Source organism: Pecten maximus, chromosome 16 (genome assembly GCF_902652985.1).
Source record: "Pecten maximus chromosome 16, xPecMax1.1, whole genome shotgun sequence".
In the NCBI taxonomy this organism is placed as follows: domain Eukaryota; kingdom Metazoa; phylum Mollusca; class Bivalvia; order Pectinida; family Pectinidae; genus Pecten; species Pecten maximus.
Window position 1 is genome coordinate 24,338,181 of NC_047030.1, and position 19,272 is coordinate 24,357,452.

The 19,272-nt window shown below is 33.7% G+C and overlaps 1 protein-coding gene across 1 annotated transcript; it reads right to left on the minus strand.

The window, feature by feature from the left end:
* Nucleotides 1–761: 761 nt before the first annotated feature.
* On the minus strand, nt 762–16,717 carry LOC117344553 (protein RCC2 homolog). Its single transcript, XM_033907331.1, has 11 exons — nt 16,442–16,717; nt 14,654–14,744; nt 13,950–14,090; nt 13,138–13,269; nt 12,327–12,415; nt 10,190–10,304; nt 9,663–9,829; nt 8,717–8,897; nt 7,914–8,019; nt 6,849–6,921; nt 762–6,259 (listed from the first exon to the last, which is right to left on the minus strand). The coding sequence occupies exons 1-11, from the start codon at nt 16,598–16,600 to the stop codon at nt 6,086–6,088; spliced, it is 1,428 nt and encodes a 475-aa protein (XP_033763222.1). The 5' UTR covers nt 16,601–16,717; the 3' UTR covers nt 762–6,085.
* Nucleotides 16,718–19,272: the final 2,555 nt, after the last annotated feature.

Below are 19,272 nucleotides of genomic sequence, written 5' to 3' on the forward strand. Positions count from 1 at the left end.
AGTGGACTTTTTCGACACAAAAACTCACTTTAAAGATTTTGGGGGTTAGTTTTGAAAAGCTTGTAAGTCCACACCCTTCTTATTTGGTTTATACATCAATTAGAGGTATAGGAGCGATATTATGTGACATACAATTTCAAATTGACATGCTTATACATACATAAAAAATGAATGCATAGTGTGATTGCTGCCGCCACAATCGATGGTAAGGGATGTCAGCAGATGGTGGGCCATTTAATTGTAGCCCTTCCTTATATGGAACTTCAGGCTTAGCTGTGCAAATTTAATGTTGAAAATGGTGTATAGAATGAAACAGCTTAGTTACATTACAGTAAAATAAACTTGCATTTTAAGTATTTTTGAAATCATAACTCGGATATAATCTTTATATATGTCCATGGGAATTTTCTTTAAGTTCACATAGCCGATTTGTCAGGATACTCCACTGAAAATGTTGGCGAAATCTGCAAATGATGTTTCATATGTATTTTTGCAAAATAAACATTGAAAAGTTTGTTTTTGGTATCTGGATCAATGATTTAACAAGTATTCATAATCATATTTCATGTTACAAGAATTACAATTCAGGAGGTTCATTTCTACATCATAAACTAGGCTAGGTGCTAGGTGCTCAGTGGCTGGTGAAAACGAGAGACAAGTTGTCCAACTATTTCGGGTTTCTAAAGATACATTTACGACCATGATGAATTATCGTGAAATGCTGAGGATGCATAATCGTTGAAGTGAAAACATTAAACAGGTTTATCTGTAGAGACAGACTTTATTGATATACTGAATCTGAAATCTAATTCAAAATTCAAGACAAAACATTCAATTGTAAATAAAATGGTCAAATTTCAAAGACATCATAATAATGAGGTACAGTTTTAATGAGTTTGTACAATGTTGATTGTGAGGAGTTGCCATGGAAATACACAACCTTCCCACCCGCCTATCTCACGATGGCTTCTACCAAACACAGCCTATTGTTGATATCCAGGAATGAGTAATACGCATGCACTGGAACTTGCTAGAGAGGGAAATGTATATTCTAATCTTGGTGAATCTTGTCTGTAGAAACCCAACAATTGTGCACACATAAAATGCTCCTCTACAAGGCTATTTATTTTCGAGACTCTCCAAAAATGTAAAAATATTGTTCGCTTTCAAATTATTTCAATGATAAAATAATTATTAATGTGTGAAAGGCTGGTAGGTATTGAGCAAGTTCACAGTGCACACATAAAACAAACCCCCCATTTTCTACATACATAAATGTACACAGTAAATAAACATGTTAAGACAGGTTTTGTTGCTGAAAAATATTGCATTTTGTTCATGGTTGTGATGCAAACATTAATCATATAATTAAACTACTGCACAAGCATAAAACCTACCACAAAAATACAGATAACTGCACAGTACTAGAAGTATCTCCCCATAATAACTTACTATACAGTCCATTAAATTCAACTCTTCCAAAATTTCTGTTTTGCGTTTTAAACACTCATTTCCATTAGCCTAGTAGTTCAGATACAGTGAGGTCGTTGTGAAATTTTGAACGAGAGTTCCAAACGAATTTCTTCTAGCGAAATTTGGCGATAACCGCTTAAGGTTGCTGTTTCACAGCACCTAATTAATGTAAATTGAAACTAAAATAGTCGTGAAGTTTTTACGTAAAATTGAAACTACACTAATATTTCATGGGCGACATTTTGATAACAAAAAATATGAGGTAAATGAAATTCTACATCAACACTTTCCTGCTCCTGGACATTAAAACCTTTTTCTGTTTTTAAAGTATTTTTAAATATATTTTTTTAAAGAATATATTTTCAATTTGGATTAGATTTATTTGCATGAGGAGATTCCTTGACAAAATTAATATCTACCCAGTAGGGATCAATTGTCACAAACACTGACTTTTTATATCGAAGAAAGCATCCTGTGTTTGGTGACAAATCCTGATGGAGTTTCAGACATCAGCAACATGAACATAACAAATAGTTGCATGGATTTCTAAAGAGAGACAAGATCAAAACTTATTGGTTGGCCACTTCTTTTGCTAATCATATTTACGAGGTGATTCTATAAAATGTTCTTAATTTCAATATCAAACTAATATTATAAAATAAATTACAATATTTTTTAGTTGGATAATAATGTCTTATTTTCTAAAGGTCCCTGAAACAGTTGGTCAAAATACCATGGTTTCTTTTATCATTTAGAAAGTAAAATTACCATGGAATAAGTTTCAGACGAGCCTTGACAAAGACTTTCAGGGCCTGTATTAATATCTAAATTTAAATCCGTCAAGATCTGTGCCTGAAATATTGTATTCAAAAACAGACCGATTTGTCTGCATTAATGAACTGGCCCCAGATCATGTTCCAGAGGGACAAGATGTTGGTTATACATTCCAGTTAAAAATTTATGAGAATGCTGCAAAAGATGATTGAAATAGCACTGTATGTTGCCCTTGTATATCATTATTACAAGTTAGATTCTTGGAGTTTGGTCAACAAAATTTATTTATTAACCAATTTCAAAACACAGCTGAGAATCTTTAAAACTGTGACAATAATATCATAACGGGACATTAGGACATCATGTTTAAGCCTGCAGCTTTACATACAACAACTTGGCCAAAATAACATCAAAATTACATGTAAAAATAACTCATAATTGGTCATGTCTAGCAAATGAAACGAAAACTTATAAATTGCAAATCATCATTTTTGAATGGGTATGCAACAAACAATATATGATACATAGATATGTAAGAAGAAGAAAAAAATGGATGGAATATATTTTATTCTTATTAACCTTCATAAAACTTTATTACCAAGATTGATTCATGAGGTAAAATTGGATATATAACAAACAATTGATAAGAGTATAAAAGACCATTATTTACCAGCAACAGACACAGAAATATCGGTAAATATGTCTTGTTCCCCAACAGACTTTACAAAGGAAAACCAGACTTTATAAATATGCCTAGCAGCCAGATGAACACCATTCAGAATTTAGTCTTTGATAAGTTAAGGGCAACCTCCAGAGCTAAGGAAAGCCTACCAAAGGTTGGTAGTAAATCTATGACTACAGAAACCCTCAAAAATAAAGATTCAAAGATGCAAAAATCCTAAGGGGTTGAGGACTCCTCAATGATAAGAAAACCTTGAGACGAAGAACATCCATGATAAGGAAATCCTCGAGACTAAGGAAATTCCCCAATGCTAAGGAAATCCTGAGACCAAGGAAAGGATATTCAGAGGCTAAGAGATCATCTGCTGCTATTAAAGGATTTTAGCTGAGGCTTAGGCTATCACTGAGGCAAAGAAAATCCCAGAGGCCAAGGAAGCTCCCTTATAGATATAAGATATCTATGAGGGATATCCTCAAGAGATTGAAGACCGTTCTTTTATTGCTACAAAGACAAAATCACATTCCCCTGAGGTTAAGGAAAGTCCCCATGCCAATCACAGGTAATTGATAGTACCATGTTAAACTTTGTTAAATTTCTTTAACATAAAAATTTTGTAATATTAATGAAAATTGGACGAATCTGCAACACAATTCAGGTAACTTCATTTGCACTATGAAATTCCAGAATAAAAGTAGCCAACACACTTAACATAAAACCTGATATTGTGGGCACATTTTCTAAAACAGGTATATTATGCATAGCTTATCATATACCATTCAATTCTTACTTTTGACTTAATCAAGCACTTAAATCCTTGACCTGCATGTCATCAAAGACTTGGTTATGAATTATTACACAAAATACATTTTCTATTTATCAAGGGGAATCCCTATGCTTGATTATACTTCAACTGTGAAAATTTCATTTCCCTGCTTATACATCACCTCTCTCTAGCTTACAGCATAAGATACTGTAAATCACGTAGATTTCACAGAAATAAATCCCACGTGAAATGCAATGATTAACAGTAGTAAAAACAGCAAAATCTTTTTATAAATGTCAGCGACGTAAGTCTTGTCGAATTGACATGAAAATGAATGATTATGCACGCTATATGGCTGTAAACAATTTAATGATACCAAGAGAAAGATGGATAAATCTATGGACATTACATACAGAGGTACACTCCATTAGCTAGTATACAAGGTAAGAATGCTGACTCAGCATTATCTTTGATTGTACAAGATTCTCTAAGGATTGCCAGAATTAACAGCAATTACTAGAATGACTACAAGTCCAAAAACAAAATGTATTTCACACATAAGGTCAGATCTTTGCTTCAAATATATACACATAAGTTTGTATTGTTTACAAATGAAATGCCCATAACATTACACATCGACATCTCAAGATGTACATCTCTACTGATTCAATTACTGATCTACTCAAAAAAAGTGCCCCACCCACTCATCTTTTCTCCCGGAACTAAATTCCTTTTAATGTCTATTGTGAAAAATTAAACACACATTTATATATATGTATATATTTTACCAGGTCACCAAATATTCCTTTGCCCTGCAACATACTTAAAAATCACAAAATTACAGAAGTTCTTATTGAAGGAAATATCATATTTCACTTCCATTGTATAAAGAAGAAAGGAATGCATAATCCGTTTGTCATCAAATCTGAAGATAGCCTATTTATTGAAAACCATGTACACACAGATGACGAATTAATTGAAAGGCCCTAGACAATGTATGAATATTACACTATCTTTCAGAGGTATTTAATTCAATTCAATATAGGTAAAAGGAATTCTGCAAGTTCGTAGTGACATAGAATTTATTTTTACCCGACCCAAGTGGTATCAACGACAAGCACTAAGAACACACCCTAAATATACATATAACATTCTCATTATTTAATGATGTAACAAAGAAATATCAGGATGAAACATACAAAAATATGAACATCATAAATAATGAATTTAAATCAAATGAAAAAGAAATTTCATGAAACATCTTTACCATATTGCCAAAGTTCAAGATGACTTGTGAGGTTGAGGTGAACATGGATGTTTTTAATGTGAAGACTGATCTTAGTGAATAGTTTATTTGTGAGGAGGGACTTACGAATCGTCAAGCAAATTGAAGATTTACAATGGGTTCTTTACTTTTGAGATGTGATAGTAAACAAATGTTAATGGTGATGATTTGGTTTAATGATACTGGTACCTCACCTGTAAGTGACATCTTGAATGTTACTGCCCCTGAAATGCTACACAGGGCAGTTCCAGAAAAAAAAAACACACAACCTTACCCTAGGGCTCCAAAATAAAACAATTCTACTATTCATGAATGAGTTTCCTGCATATTACCATGCAATCAAACCTTTCAGATGGTACATGTTGATGAAGGTTCAAATCTGGAGTCCTATAATTGGATACCACGGTAGATGTTTAGCAAAAACAACCCTGACATATTTAGTTCTTGAACTTGATTATCACATCAGTGAACCAATACAAAATACTTTGCAATATCAGTCATGTTTAGTTTCATCCTTGATATGCAAGAGTTTCTTATACTGTGACATGAATGAATATTATCAAATCTAAAATAATTTTACCTGAACTGTTATCAACAACACTGCCTTTTCACACTGAATTTTTTCACCTGAATTTAACTGCATTGGTGAATATCTTAATATCTGACTGTAACAGCCCTGAAAACATTTGACATGCATTTCTTCCAGAATTTTACAATCAGAACAGAAGTTCCTTGTTACCATGACAACTGCTACTTATCATAGTAACCATTGTAAACAATATATATGAACTGTGGATATTTGTTTTCTTAATCCATACATATTTCAGTAATTTTTGTGGTAAATTACAGCCTGGTCAGACTTGTTTTAAAAATTTATAATATAAAAAGTTTGCCAGAAATGTGAACATAATTTCAGCACTTTTAGATATAGTTATACATATTATTTGTAGATTTAATATGTAAACAACACAGTGGAAACCTTAATCATCCCCCCCTCCCCCTTCCATCTGATATTGGTGTAATCGGGATGAACTGGTAAGTCTAAATAGTATCCCTCTAAGACACTAACAAATACATATAGCTTGTTGGACAGAACAGAGTTACAAAATCAAGGTTTAAAGACGGGTAGTTTGGCAATTTTTTCTTTTTCACTTTCCTCGTCCTGTCGAGCTATCATGAGCGTGTGACCGTACCCACACGACACGGAGTGGATATACACACTATCTAGGGTTTTCACTTCTTGTGGCGTAGTTGAGGATCGTGGTTTGTTGTCTCCATAACCCTGAAATTAAAGGTATTATTGACTACATGTATTGTTTAACAGGCAATTGTCAATTGGATCATTTAGGACCAACCGTTCTAGGAGTTGACTTCTAAATGCATACAAATAACATCAATAAGTGATTCTATAGTGATTTTTTTTCTAATATTCTTAAATTTTAATAGAGTTCTATTATAAAGAGATATTGATTTCTTAAATTATTGGGAATTGCACAGAAAAAGCACCCATACTGGACCCAAATGTATAATATGCCCTGAAAACCACTGCTGAAACTAGTCCAGCTGTACATACTGTAGGGGACTTATTACTAAACAACCACATGACTACAGATCTATCAAACTGGGAACACCCAAAGAGGACTTTTAGTAAGAGTTGTGTTCTCTAGCACCAGCCACGAATATACTATCCCCTCCCCTGTAGGATACATATCTCACTAGGATAGCCCAATAAAACAATCTGATTTAATCCAAGATTTTTAAATGGAAACTGGAACATTGTTAAAATTATAAGCACATGTCAATCAAACCTGTAATTTTAAAATCTATCATTTAGTTTAGCTTTGATATAAAATACAAGAATGATTATTTACCAATTCACCGTAGGTAGGACTTGGTCCCCATGACACCACACTGTCATCAGCCGCTACCACTATGCTTTTGTTACTGAAAAAAAAAAATATATAAATAATTATACTTTTTTATTATGTAAAATGGCTCAGGTCTACAACAGCCCCTATACATTCTACAGTAAAACTTCCTTAATACAGATCTCCTTTGGCCCTGTATGATTCATTATAGAGAAGTTTTCCTGTAGTGGTCATCAATACAAATGAATCTGAATATGTTTTAATAGTAGTTAATACTGAGATCACATTCTTGATCAATATCTCTTATCCTAGCGTATCTGATTGGCCACTTAGTTTAAGATGTTTTTTTCAATTCACAAGGATATCAATTTAATGTTTGGCATAATATAGTAAAATGTAGGTGGTTTGTTAAACAAATTGTTAATGTGTGTAACAGGAACTATTTGAAGATTGACAGAAAGGAAACCATAATTTGTATTATTATGAAACATTGTTGCAGCAATTCTTAACCAGTATGAGGGACCCAAAGACGTTTCACATCACCCCGGTTAATCAAACCATAGGCAAGTAGACTTTTACACATGGCAGCCAAATCCACATCTCCTCAGAATAGCTGAATCAACTTGTACACCATTTGCCACCTTTGCGTACATAGGTTATAGAGTAGATAAGAAAGGCCGGTTGATTTGTTACAATTTTGTACCTTGTACATGTGCTATTTGTCTGATGATGGTAAGTGTAGTGTAACTGAAATGTCAGACTCAAATCCTATTCTGGTTGTAATATATACAAAAACATGACAATCGAATCCTACACTGGTTGTGATATCGCAAAAGGTCACGCTCATATCCTACACTGGTTGTCGAATACCAGAAAGTCACGCTCATATCCTACACTGGTTGTGATATACCAAAAGGTCACGCTCATATCCTACACTGGTTGTCGTATACCAAAAGGTCACACTCAAATCCTACACTGGTTGTGATATACATGTACCAAAGTCCATTCACAATGGTATCAAAATTAATATTATTTTTCCTCATGTCATCACTATAAAGGTTGCCATACCAACATCCAATACTCCTAATCCTCCAGCCACTGAGGTCCTGTACCAGTTTAGGATACATGGCAGCTTCACCTGTTGGCTTGGTCTGGCCCCATAGGTACAGGACACCTGTCAACCAAATCCAGACATAAATGTTTATCATTCACCAATAATGCCTGAAACACTATAAAATACAGCAAAAGAAAACATGTGGTTCTGGTCATGAGGAGCAATTGTTGAAAATATGGTGCAGTTTTATATGTGAAATAATTACAACTCCCATTTTGTCAAAATTTTGAGAGTGATGTTCTTCAACAACATTTCTGAATGAAAACAGTGATGCTGATTTGACAAACGATATCTAGCCACATTTTCACCTAAATCATTCTCTTGGCTATAAAATGATAATTTAGTAGTAAGTACCAGTGTACCAATACACTTATGTTCTATAAAAATAAATATTCATTGACTATAGTTGTATCCACCAACAAGAAAGTCTGCATAGATATCTACTGTTGTTATACTGTGACCTTGTCTTCTCTAGATTTTATACTGGTATCTTTTTCAAACTTAACAATTCTATGGTATGGAATAATTGTACAATTCTAAGGTATACAATAATTGAACAATTCTATGGTATGGAATAATTGTACAATTCTATGGTATACAATAATTGTACAATTCTATGGTATACAATAATTGTACAATTTTATAGTATGCAATGAACTGCAAGTTTACTACTAGTATCAGTGGCTTGCCAAATTTCTTTGGACATTAGAAAATCTTCAATACCGGTTCTCTCTTCAGGCATAGAATCAGTTCTCACCTAGCTCGTTCAGACCGAAGCTGAAGGTAGACCCTGAATACACCTGAACACAACCTCTGTTTGGTCCATCGAAAAACTTCAGCAAACGTGGCACCATTTCATCCTTTGGTTCAGCATGGCCGAGACGACCATATCCTCCAAATCCCCATGAAAATACCCTTTTCTTGGAATCACATATAACCTGGAACAAAACATGAATACCACATTTAATGTATTCGGGTGATGGACAGGGTGTACAAAGTCAGGGTTGGGAAAGTTTGTTTCCACAGCTATGATTAATTTTCTATTGTTTGTATGCATAATGCGTCTTTCTGATTGGTTGATTTTTACTTTTCATACCTCTATGAAAAAGTGTAAATGACGCGAAAAACGTGTCATAATACAACCTCTCACGTTTCGTACTTATTTGTTCAAAAGAATCCCTTATTAAATATGTGAAATTGTACATAAGAAATTTGAATAGTTTCAGAAATTAATTATATTCATTGATGTCAATATTTTTTTAGTTTCATAGGGGTATCAAATAAATTGTTTGCAAACTTTTGTAAGAATCAGCGTAAAATCTGCTACACGCATACATACTGTAATACAGATTCATACTTTGCAAAAAAAAATAAATTCATAACCCTTTGAAACTTGAAAATATTGACATCAATGTTGAAGAAATCCAGTGACAATATTTCCACAACAGCAGTTAAATTATGATTGAAGAACCAGGTCAATAAAACCAAGTAAGTTCATATTGTATCGGTACAAAGATATTTTGTTCAAATCGAAAAAAAAACATGTTAATTGAAATGCATCAACTAAAATGTAGCAAAACACACTTTACTACTATTAGTTAAAAAGAAATGGTGTCTGAACTCAAAAACTGTGAATATATCTTAAACAAAAAAATGACATCAGGAATCCACACCAGAAGACTTTGAAACAGACCGTAACTCACTGTGTGACTTGTGCCACAGCTTATATCCCGTACTTCTACATCTGTGACCGGTACTATGTGACCTTCTCGTGTCTTCTCAATAAACACATTAACTTTTCTGGGGCTAGTTTCACATTTAAATGACAATTTTGTGCTTGTGACAAAGTATTTCCCGTCAGTATTGTGTCCTGAAAACAAAAACAAAAATCACAATGAATTTGATAGTTCCATAGATAATATGATGAATATTTTTAAACCGAAACCATCTTCGATCCTTCCCTATGTCAATCAAAACAAGGTACCACTAAATGGTTCAACTATTCTCCTGATCAGTTCATTATTCTATTGACCTAAAAAGATATCCAAAGCAAGCAGTCGGATAAGGAAACCGTGTCTGAGGTTTGAGTTTGAATGATCTACATGAACGTATGTATTTATTCAGAATATCGGTTATTGTCAGAAAAATGATGCCTATCAACGGAATGACAGACAGACAGCTGTATTATAACCTCCCTTCTGATATCAGATTTGGGAATAATTAAACTTACCTAGCTGACCAAACTCTGGGCAGCCGAAAGAATACAGATTTCCTCTGATGTCACACATCATGCTAAACTCTGCTCCACAAGCCATTTTTCTGATTGGGGGTCCTTTGTAGGCTATCTACAAACATATTTTCAGAAGATTACATTTAACATGTTTCGGAATATAAAGATATTTTCATCTATAACAGGAGAGGGAAAATGCAACGACTGGACTGGGACTCAAAACTGTGAACTTTTAGACGAACACTTGATCTGCCTTGCGACCGACATTCAGCCCAGTCCAGTTCTGCTACATTCCTTTCTCCTTCAACAAAATGTTCAACACTGAAGACACACAAAAGACCCTGAACAATGTCGGTGTTTAGTTGGGTTCCAAATGTGACAAGCGGAAAAATGTAACAACAAGATGGAACTTGAACCTGGGACCTCCGAAATCTAGACCGACACTCTTAACCATTCGAACTAGCTGACCACCGATGCTCAGCCCAGTCAAGTTCCACTACACATCTTTAGAATTGTTATCAATACATACATGCCATATTTTTGGGAGACCAATAAGGGAGATTGATGATTATTTTAAGGGAATTTTGCCTAAAATAAGGGAGATTTGTGCGCGACATAAATATCGACATTTTTACTCAATTTTTTAGCAATTAACTAATTTTGAAAGTGCTAAAGAATATTTGTATTTATTTTAGATATTAATCATATTGTATATGCAAACAACAAAAAGTTGTATAAGGTAAAAAATGCAATAAGTATACATTCAGATTCTGATGATATGAATTTTTTTCCGATTTTTTTTATGTAACACAAAAAGTTTCACAGCTTTATGCACATTGCATAACAGCATTTGAAAAGGGTATATTGTAATTACATGTAGGTAGGTCTCTGATGTAGGTAAAGATTAAGACAAGCAAGTTATTCATTTATCAGTTTGGATTTTCTTAAAATTAGAAAGCTTGATCCACTCCGAGGGAACACATCAGTTGTAAAAATCACCATGAAATGTCCTGTGGGATACCTTATGTTGGACCATTTAGATATAAAAATATTCCAAGTGTGCAAGTGTATACATGAAATTATGAGAACGGAAGATGTTAATGTTAGGAGACTGCAGTAAATCTTATCACGATCATTCTAGATTTTGTATATTGTCTCTGTCATGGACTGTAGAGTCATTGTAAACACCATGATTGACCACTTTGTAACGACCAACAGATGTGCTAATTTTGATAGTTTTCTAAAAGAAATTATCGGATTTCATCTTGCTATCACTGATCAACGATATACATGGTAAATGAAAAACACGTGTGATTTTGCGTCTGACCAGACTCTGTATCAATTACCATCATCAAAGTATGGTCCTAAAAGAAAACAAACCATAATTCAAGTCTGTTAGCTAAGGGGGTTAAAATTGTTTGTAAGCGACTTGCCTTTATTTCATGGTGATAGATATTCTAGCGTAAACATAACACTAGCCAGAGCTTCGTGTGAAAGCCGTGTCCAACAGGCGCCATTTTGATTGAGTGATCACGTGAACAGATGGATCACGTGATTGCTAAATTTAGCCAAATCTCGCGAGAAAAACACTGTATTGTAAACAAAAATGGCGTCGGCAAAAATACCGGAGGGAATTACAAAATACGGGAATTTTGGCTCTCCTGCCGGGAGGAAATAAATGACTTGAAAATAAGGGAGATTTTGTCTCACGCCGGGAGGTATGGCATGTATGTCAATAGTTATTGTTGAGGTTTTTGATATAAGAGCCTTAACAAGAGAAATTGTGTCAATTATCCATGCATTCTTATTTTTTAAGAGATTTCAGGGGTTCTATTGAATGATGTAAAGCCCATTTTGAAATTAATGAATCCAACTAAAGTGTACAAAATCATGCCATAGAATTTCATGTACAGTACATAGTATCATTATCAAATCTTTGTCTCATGTTCAGGGCTTTTCCTCACAGGTTTGGAATGGGGCCTTTTTGTCTCATTTTAAAAATTATAAAATCTATGTGTCTTACGCAACTTTATTATAATTTCTCTCTTTTTAAATCACTTTTTTTCGTAAGTTCCGGTTGGAGAAATCTGAAGATCTCTCTTAACGTTGATATTTTACTGAAATAGTCCTTACATACCCGTGTTGGATTGGTTATATTTCCACTCTGGTGACCTAAACCAAGCTGTCCCATCTTATTGTCTCCGCAGGCATACACCACGCCTTTATCTACAAATTCAATCACACAATATTAGCAAATTATTTCTTTGAAGATATGATAATGAAGGTTTATAAATCGTACACAAAAGATGCCCCTATGATACCAGGAGGTAGATCCTAACATAGGGAAATCTTTGTAATATTACAATGTAAAAGAATATTTTAGCATGATTGTTGAAATATATAGGTGAGCTATTCAGGCCTTATGGGCCTCAATGCACATCCAGGTATCTTAAACAAAAATTCTAACCCCATCTATAGTTTAATGGAACATTACATGATACTTTTTTTTGATAATATTTTGCTTTGATTTGTATTTCTTTCTTTTTTTTATCTTTTGAATAATTTCTTTTGTAAACAATTTGTGTCCATGCATCAATGAAATTGAATGATTTAGAGAAAGCAACAACAATAGTTGGTCATACAAAGTAAGAAACATGTTGCCTTAAAATTGTATCAATTCACATTTCCACTGTAAAATATTACTCAAAAGAAATTGCATTCATAGGACTATGAACCCAAGTTAGCATTTTAACTCTCTTCTTCAAATACCTTACTCATACAATCCAAGACTTTTGTAGGACGCAAATATTTAAACAATATCAGACAATTCAAGAAATAATACAAATTGGTATCCCCAGACGATGAACTAGTGGATTTTTATACCCCTGTAACTTGCTTTCAATCATGCACAGGTAAGAATATTCAATTTTGTTTCCTAGATAAATCACCTGTGAGAAATAAAGTGTGGTTCTTGCCGCAAGCTGCGTCTACAATGTTGACACCATCTAGACAGGGTATGGGAGTAGGTACATCCTTGCGGAGGCAGTCACCTTGTCCTAATTGTCCCATGTCATTCCTTCCTACAAACACATTAAAATGTTGTCAATAATACACAAATAACTTACAGTATTTATTGTCAGATAAGATACTTCTCCAAGTATAAAACTGTTAGGTTTGGAGAGGACTTATTTGTGAACTTACTACTTTTAGCTTGCTATTTTTAAATTATGATTCTGCAAAAATGAAGAAGGGGGTATTTAAATTTGTAGTCACAGGATTATTTATAGGTATGTATGGTAACTGAAGGTTTTGTCCGAAATACTGAAACTGTAGTTATTGACAGTACTAGTGATGCAATATTAATGTCATTTCATAGTTTAGATGTCAGAGGTACAGCTGTATACGTCAACTGTAAGATTATCATTAATGCTTCATATCAAGTGGTTTTCCAGGCCATTTTGAAAAATTGACACCAGGCAGAAAGTGGAAATTTTATGTGTAGTAAAAGTGTTAAATCAAAAGGAAAATGGGGCTCGTAATTCATGGAGTTTGGGTCATCGCATCAAACACCAGGTATAAAGTTTTTGGAGAATTTTGATGACTTCATTGGGAAAAATAAATAGCATACACAACTGGGAATGTGATCTTTATTAAATACATCGACAGAAAAATATGAAAGACTTCATATACACCCAACATGAAATTGATATTTACGTAAATAACAACTTGCAATAACAAACTACATAACTTGAGGACTTACCAAAAGTCAGGGCTTTGCCATCTGTAGTTATAACAATACTGTGACATGCTGCGGACCCAGACACAACTGTCCTCACTCTGGTCCCGATCATGTTATCCATCCTATGTGGGCCCCAAAGGTTTGGTCCACCACCATTTTTCGCTGCAACAAACCATACCGAAAAATTCTGAACAACCGATTTTGTCTTCCAATTTTCAAATTTATGATGGAGAAACATCTGGATTTTATAAACCAATTGAGGAAACATATGATACTTACACAGCAGCTGCATGTGTGTTTGGCAAAGGCAACTTGCCCAAGCTTTAGTTGATTATTTAGATGCTATGATCACCAGCTGGCAAATGGATTTTCCCCAGTCTGGATAAGTTAGGGGAACGTTCTATGTCTACACTGATGTTGAAAAATTCATAGAACTTTACAACAGATCTATAGTATATCATGATGCATGGCGTTCAGATTTTTCAAACTCGACCTTCAGTTACAGACTTATGACACACAATGAAACGAAAAAATTATGATATAAATAATAGAAATCACTGGTACAATGCATATGATCCACTGTTCAACTGTTGATAGCTCATGTCACAAATAAAAGAAGAAAATTCAGATAAAAAGTTTTCTGCTTAACCACAAAATATATTGTCTCCAGTAGAGACACTCATGCACAAAGCACACAGAAATTGTAATTGATAACATTCACCAACCATTCTTTGGAAGCTGTTTTCGTCCTATCAGATCCCAGTTTGTCCCACCACAGATCAGGAGTTCTCCACTCAGCATGGATCCCTCCAGTGTCTAAACAGTCAGTCAAATTTTATCCATGTTTTTACACAAGGGAAAATCAAGATATTATGATGTATACCAATTAAAAAAATACAGTCAGGATATCCTGACCTCAGATGCTGGTAGTTACAGACCATATGATATATTTCACAAATATCTTAAGCAGTTGACCCTTAATTTTTTAGCAATTTCAGAAGTCAATTATCATTCAGAAGAAATTATAATTAGTGTATCTCAAAATTATGAAGGGTCAATATCTGTAAAATAGCCATGTCTCTTTATACCCAAGAGTTTAATCTTATTTTGGGAAGCAAAAAACATGTACTCAGGGGTCTACCAGATGCCATGGTCTAAAATTTAAAGCAACTATAATGTTAAAAATCACTAGGAGAAAAAAAAATACAATGTGTGGTAATTTCCAAGAGTTTGTTTACCGAAATTAAAATTGACTTCAAGAATTATACTTTGTTGATATCTAAAAAATAAATTTAAACAGAGTGGTCATGATCTAATTAATCTAATACCAATCATAGCCCACTCGGACCTTTCCATCATATATTCGAGAACAAAAACACATTTTCTTTTCAACGTAAGTAAATGACCTCATTACGTGACTAATCACATGACCAAATCTAAGGTAATAGTCACTTAAGTTTTTTTTTCTCAAAAAGAAGGCACACACTTTATTGTCTCATTTCAAAACAAAGTTTTCCCGTGCCATGCTCTTTGCGTCAATTACAGTAGATAATTTCATATTGACATGAATTCCCTACGCTCTTACTTTGTAGCACTAATTACAATTCAAATGATGACAATGACTTTTTCATATATATACAGTCATGAAGTCCAGCCTCCTCAAAATAAAATCAAGTAAAAAATTGTAAAGTATTCATATTTATAATTGTATATCATGTAAAATGTCAAACATAAAAAAAATGTGCAGTATATGGTACATTGTAGTTAGATACTATTGTCTGTCTAGTCTAAATTAGTAATATTTAAAAACGATAGTTTAGAAATAACACCTATAGGTATTCTGGCTATGTTTTAATATAGTAATTATATATATTGTGAATATAAAAATATTAGACTAGACATGATCCTCAGGGCCTGTGGTCTGATTGCTGGCTGCAGGCCAAGATATTAAAATATTAATAATATTTATTAAATATATTGTCATTTCGTTTATATTATCAGGCCTAATACTTTATACAATCAAAGTTGTAGGGCTGACGACACACAGTAGGCCCATATTTTAACAAAGTGCACCATGTTTACATTCTAAATCACGTGACACTGACAAGGGGTGATGATCAAACCAACCACGCACATATACTTTGTCTAAATAAATAAATGACAAACGCAATGTCATCACTGCACAACAAAAAATCCAAAAAGAACCTGCGAATCGCAATAAATAACACTTAACTTTCGAAAAGAATAAACAATAGCCAGTAGCATGAAACATTCATTTGAACAGACAAACAGGAAGGGAGGGTGGAGGAAGCAGTCGATTCTTTGTTGTGAAATCGATCTCTATCATATTGGATAAGTGATCACAACATTAGTCTTATTTATAATATATTCACCCTCGATCAGCTGATCACGATATTGAACCGGACCTTTATTTGTGTGTTGATATTAATACGGTGTTATGGTCTCTTTAATATGTTTCGATAACTTAGGTGTGACATCTGTTATAAACTCACAACGTCTGGATATTCTCCAACCACTTCTGTAGAACCATTGTTCTCTGCATCCTCTCTTGCATCGTCGTCAAAATCATCGTCTGAATCGTTGTTCTTCTTCTTCTTACGTTTGACTGCGGGATTGACATCGCTATCCGGGTTTCGCTTCTTTGGAGGCATACTAATACTTCTTTGAGAAACACTTTTTTTACTGAGTTTTCTTTGTAGTTTCCGCTGTTTTTAGAGTTTCTCTTAGCTCAGTTTCAATTATATTTTCAATTCCCGCGATTTCGCGTGCCTCACGCGAGACCTTTGGCGCGAAGAAGTTGTAACGCCAATTCTGATTGGATAGCTCCGGATCCCAGACAGTCAAAGGTCATTTGGAAAAATCATTGATTTCTATGTACAGGCCTATGTACATTACTCAACAGTAGAATATCAAGAAAAAATATCGATCGTCTTTTATAAAAGGAATAACTTAAAGCAGCAACACAAGTTCGACGTACATGCCACACAATCTCTAGTGCATCTTATCGATTTTAGAAAGCGTTACACTCGCAGTCCTAACACATTTTATGAAAGCGGCACAGTTTTACAATGTAGGTCTACCCCAGGCGTAATAGATAGGTGCCAATATAAATTTAATTGTTCTATCACAGACTTTGCATGTATTGGTGATACCAGAGACCCATATAACTATCTGTTATAGGTTTCTGGTAATACAGAAGACCATACTTAGCTTACTTTGTATGTTAATATAAGAAAGAATACACTATATAGATCTATATAGCCTAGTTCTATATGTGTATTAATTGATTAAAAGTATTGCAAATGAGAGTAAATTGATTTATACATATGTTGTCAAACTTTTGACAACCTTAAGTCCACTGCTCTGCAGACAAACGTATATATATTTAGATCTACACGGATTTAATTAAATTCATTAAACATATATATATTATATATATGCAGAGACGTATATATATATACCTGATATACAAGTCTCTGATATATGTTACTGAAATACTTCAGAATATTGTATCAGAGACATATATACACATCTCCTGTTATAGATGAAAATATCTTTATATTCCGAAACATATTAAATGTGTATATATGTCTCTGATTGTATCAAGTACATTTTGTTAAAAACCCGACCAAACATAACAAAAAATTTTTTAATTATAACCTATATACACTGTATATATATAATTATCTTTCTAAAACGTTTTGCTCGACAGAGCTGGACGGGACTCGGAACGCATAACCCGAATAAATCTCGAATCTTATTATCTTTACTCGACAGTAATATATCGTATATAGTACCAACATTAAAATATTTTTTAAATCACTCAATTTCAACTATATTAAACGAGCGGTTATAGGGACATCTCGTATAAGTATATTGCGGTGTGAGAAATCACGTATAGAATATAGATCTGTATAATATAGGTCTAGAAGTAATACAATTTTAGACGCGAATAAGTTTTATTGTTTCATCGTCTTCATTCGTCAGTCCATGAAAAATTGGATATATTGCAACCAGGTAATATGGCATTATGAAGAAATCAAACATTGTATGTAAACATGACTGATTTAAAAGACGATCTTTAACAAGCTATACCGTATACGAGATTCTCGACTGAGGTGATACCCCTCCCTCCTACTATTCGCCTTTGGAATACCTTGGACTTTGACGTCTAACATAGGCAGAATATGCCTGTCTAGAAAATTGCTGACGTAAACATTCCCATTTAAATAGTTTACATGCCAGATTAAGAAGTAGTAATAATAATTAATTTAAGATCACGTACCGCAATTTGAATTGATTTCCAACTTTGTCAATGTGGACATTGAATTAAAATTGACCATTTCTTCTTTGATTGTAACAAGTATGTAGCTCAGAGAGTAAAATAGTACCGTGAATTAAATGAGGTCACCCCACTAGACCTATATGACTAATTTTACAGTGGAAGTCGTGGATTATCAAATTAATAAAATGAAACAATATGCAAACGCAGCAATATATCCTTGATACTAATGGATTCAGTGGTCCTTTGGGCTGTAAGGCCCCTGGAATAAAATTGAATTGAATTGAATTGAATTGATCCCCTTCCGCGCCATTTCTCTCCCTCTATCACCCCCTTTCCTGTCAATCAAAGATGTTTAGTTTAGTTAAAATAAAAAAAATTAAAGATAAAAAGTATACAACTTACTTACGTCCTTTCCGTAACAAGGGCATATATACAAAGTTTGTCACTCAACAGATTTATACTAATATTTAATTTTAACGAAGACGAGGATAAAGATATAAAGAAGCAGATCGAGTAGATCAGGATCACCAACAAAAATAGAATGTGTCCCTTCAATAATATAATAATTTATTATCTATAAATGTTTGTATATGTATAGCAAGTCAGTAATGTACACTAACTTTTAAATTAAATTAAGGACTGCGTCTTTGATATTTCTCGACTCATATAGCACTTGCGAAACGGAGGTATCATAAGGAAAGAAAAACATGAGGCGAAAGCAAAAAAAAAAAAATCTGTCAGGATCGAGATATGAAGAACTTTGAACAGCCAAAATTTAATTATGGAATATCAACTGGTGATCATAGCTAGCACCTGACGCCTGTCATAATGTTTCCCTCGTCTTGAGCTATTTATAAGACATCGCAGCTAAACTAGGGTCAGCTGGGTCGGGAAGATTACTCGTCTAAAAACAAATATTTTCAAAAATTATTCGTAACATATTCTTCATCAACTGTAAACGAAGGAGACTTTCACACTTCCTTACATCCCCATCTCCACTCTTCCTACGCTCCCATTTCCTAAACAAAAGATAATTAT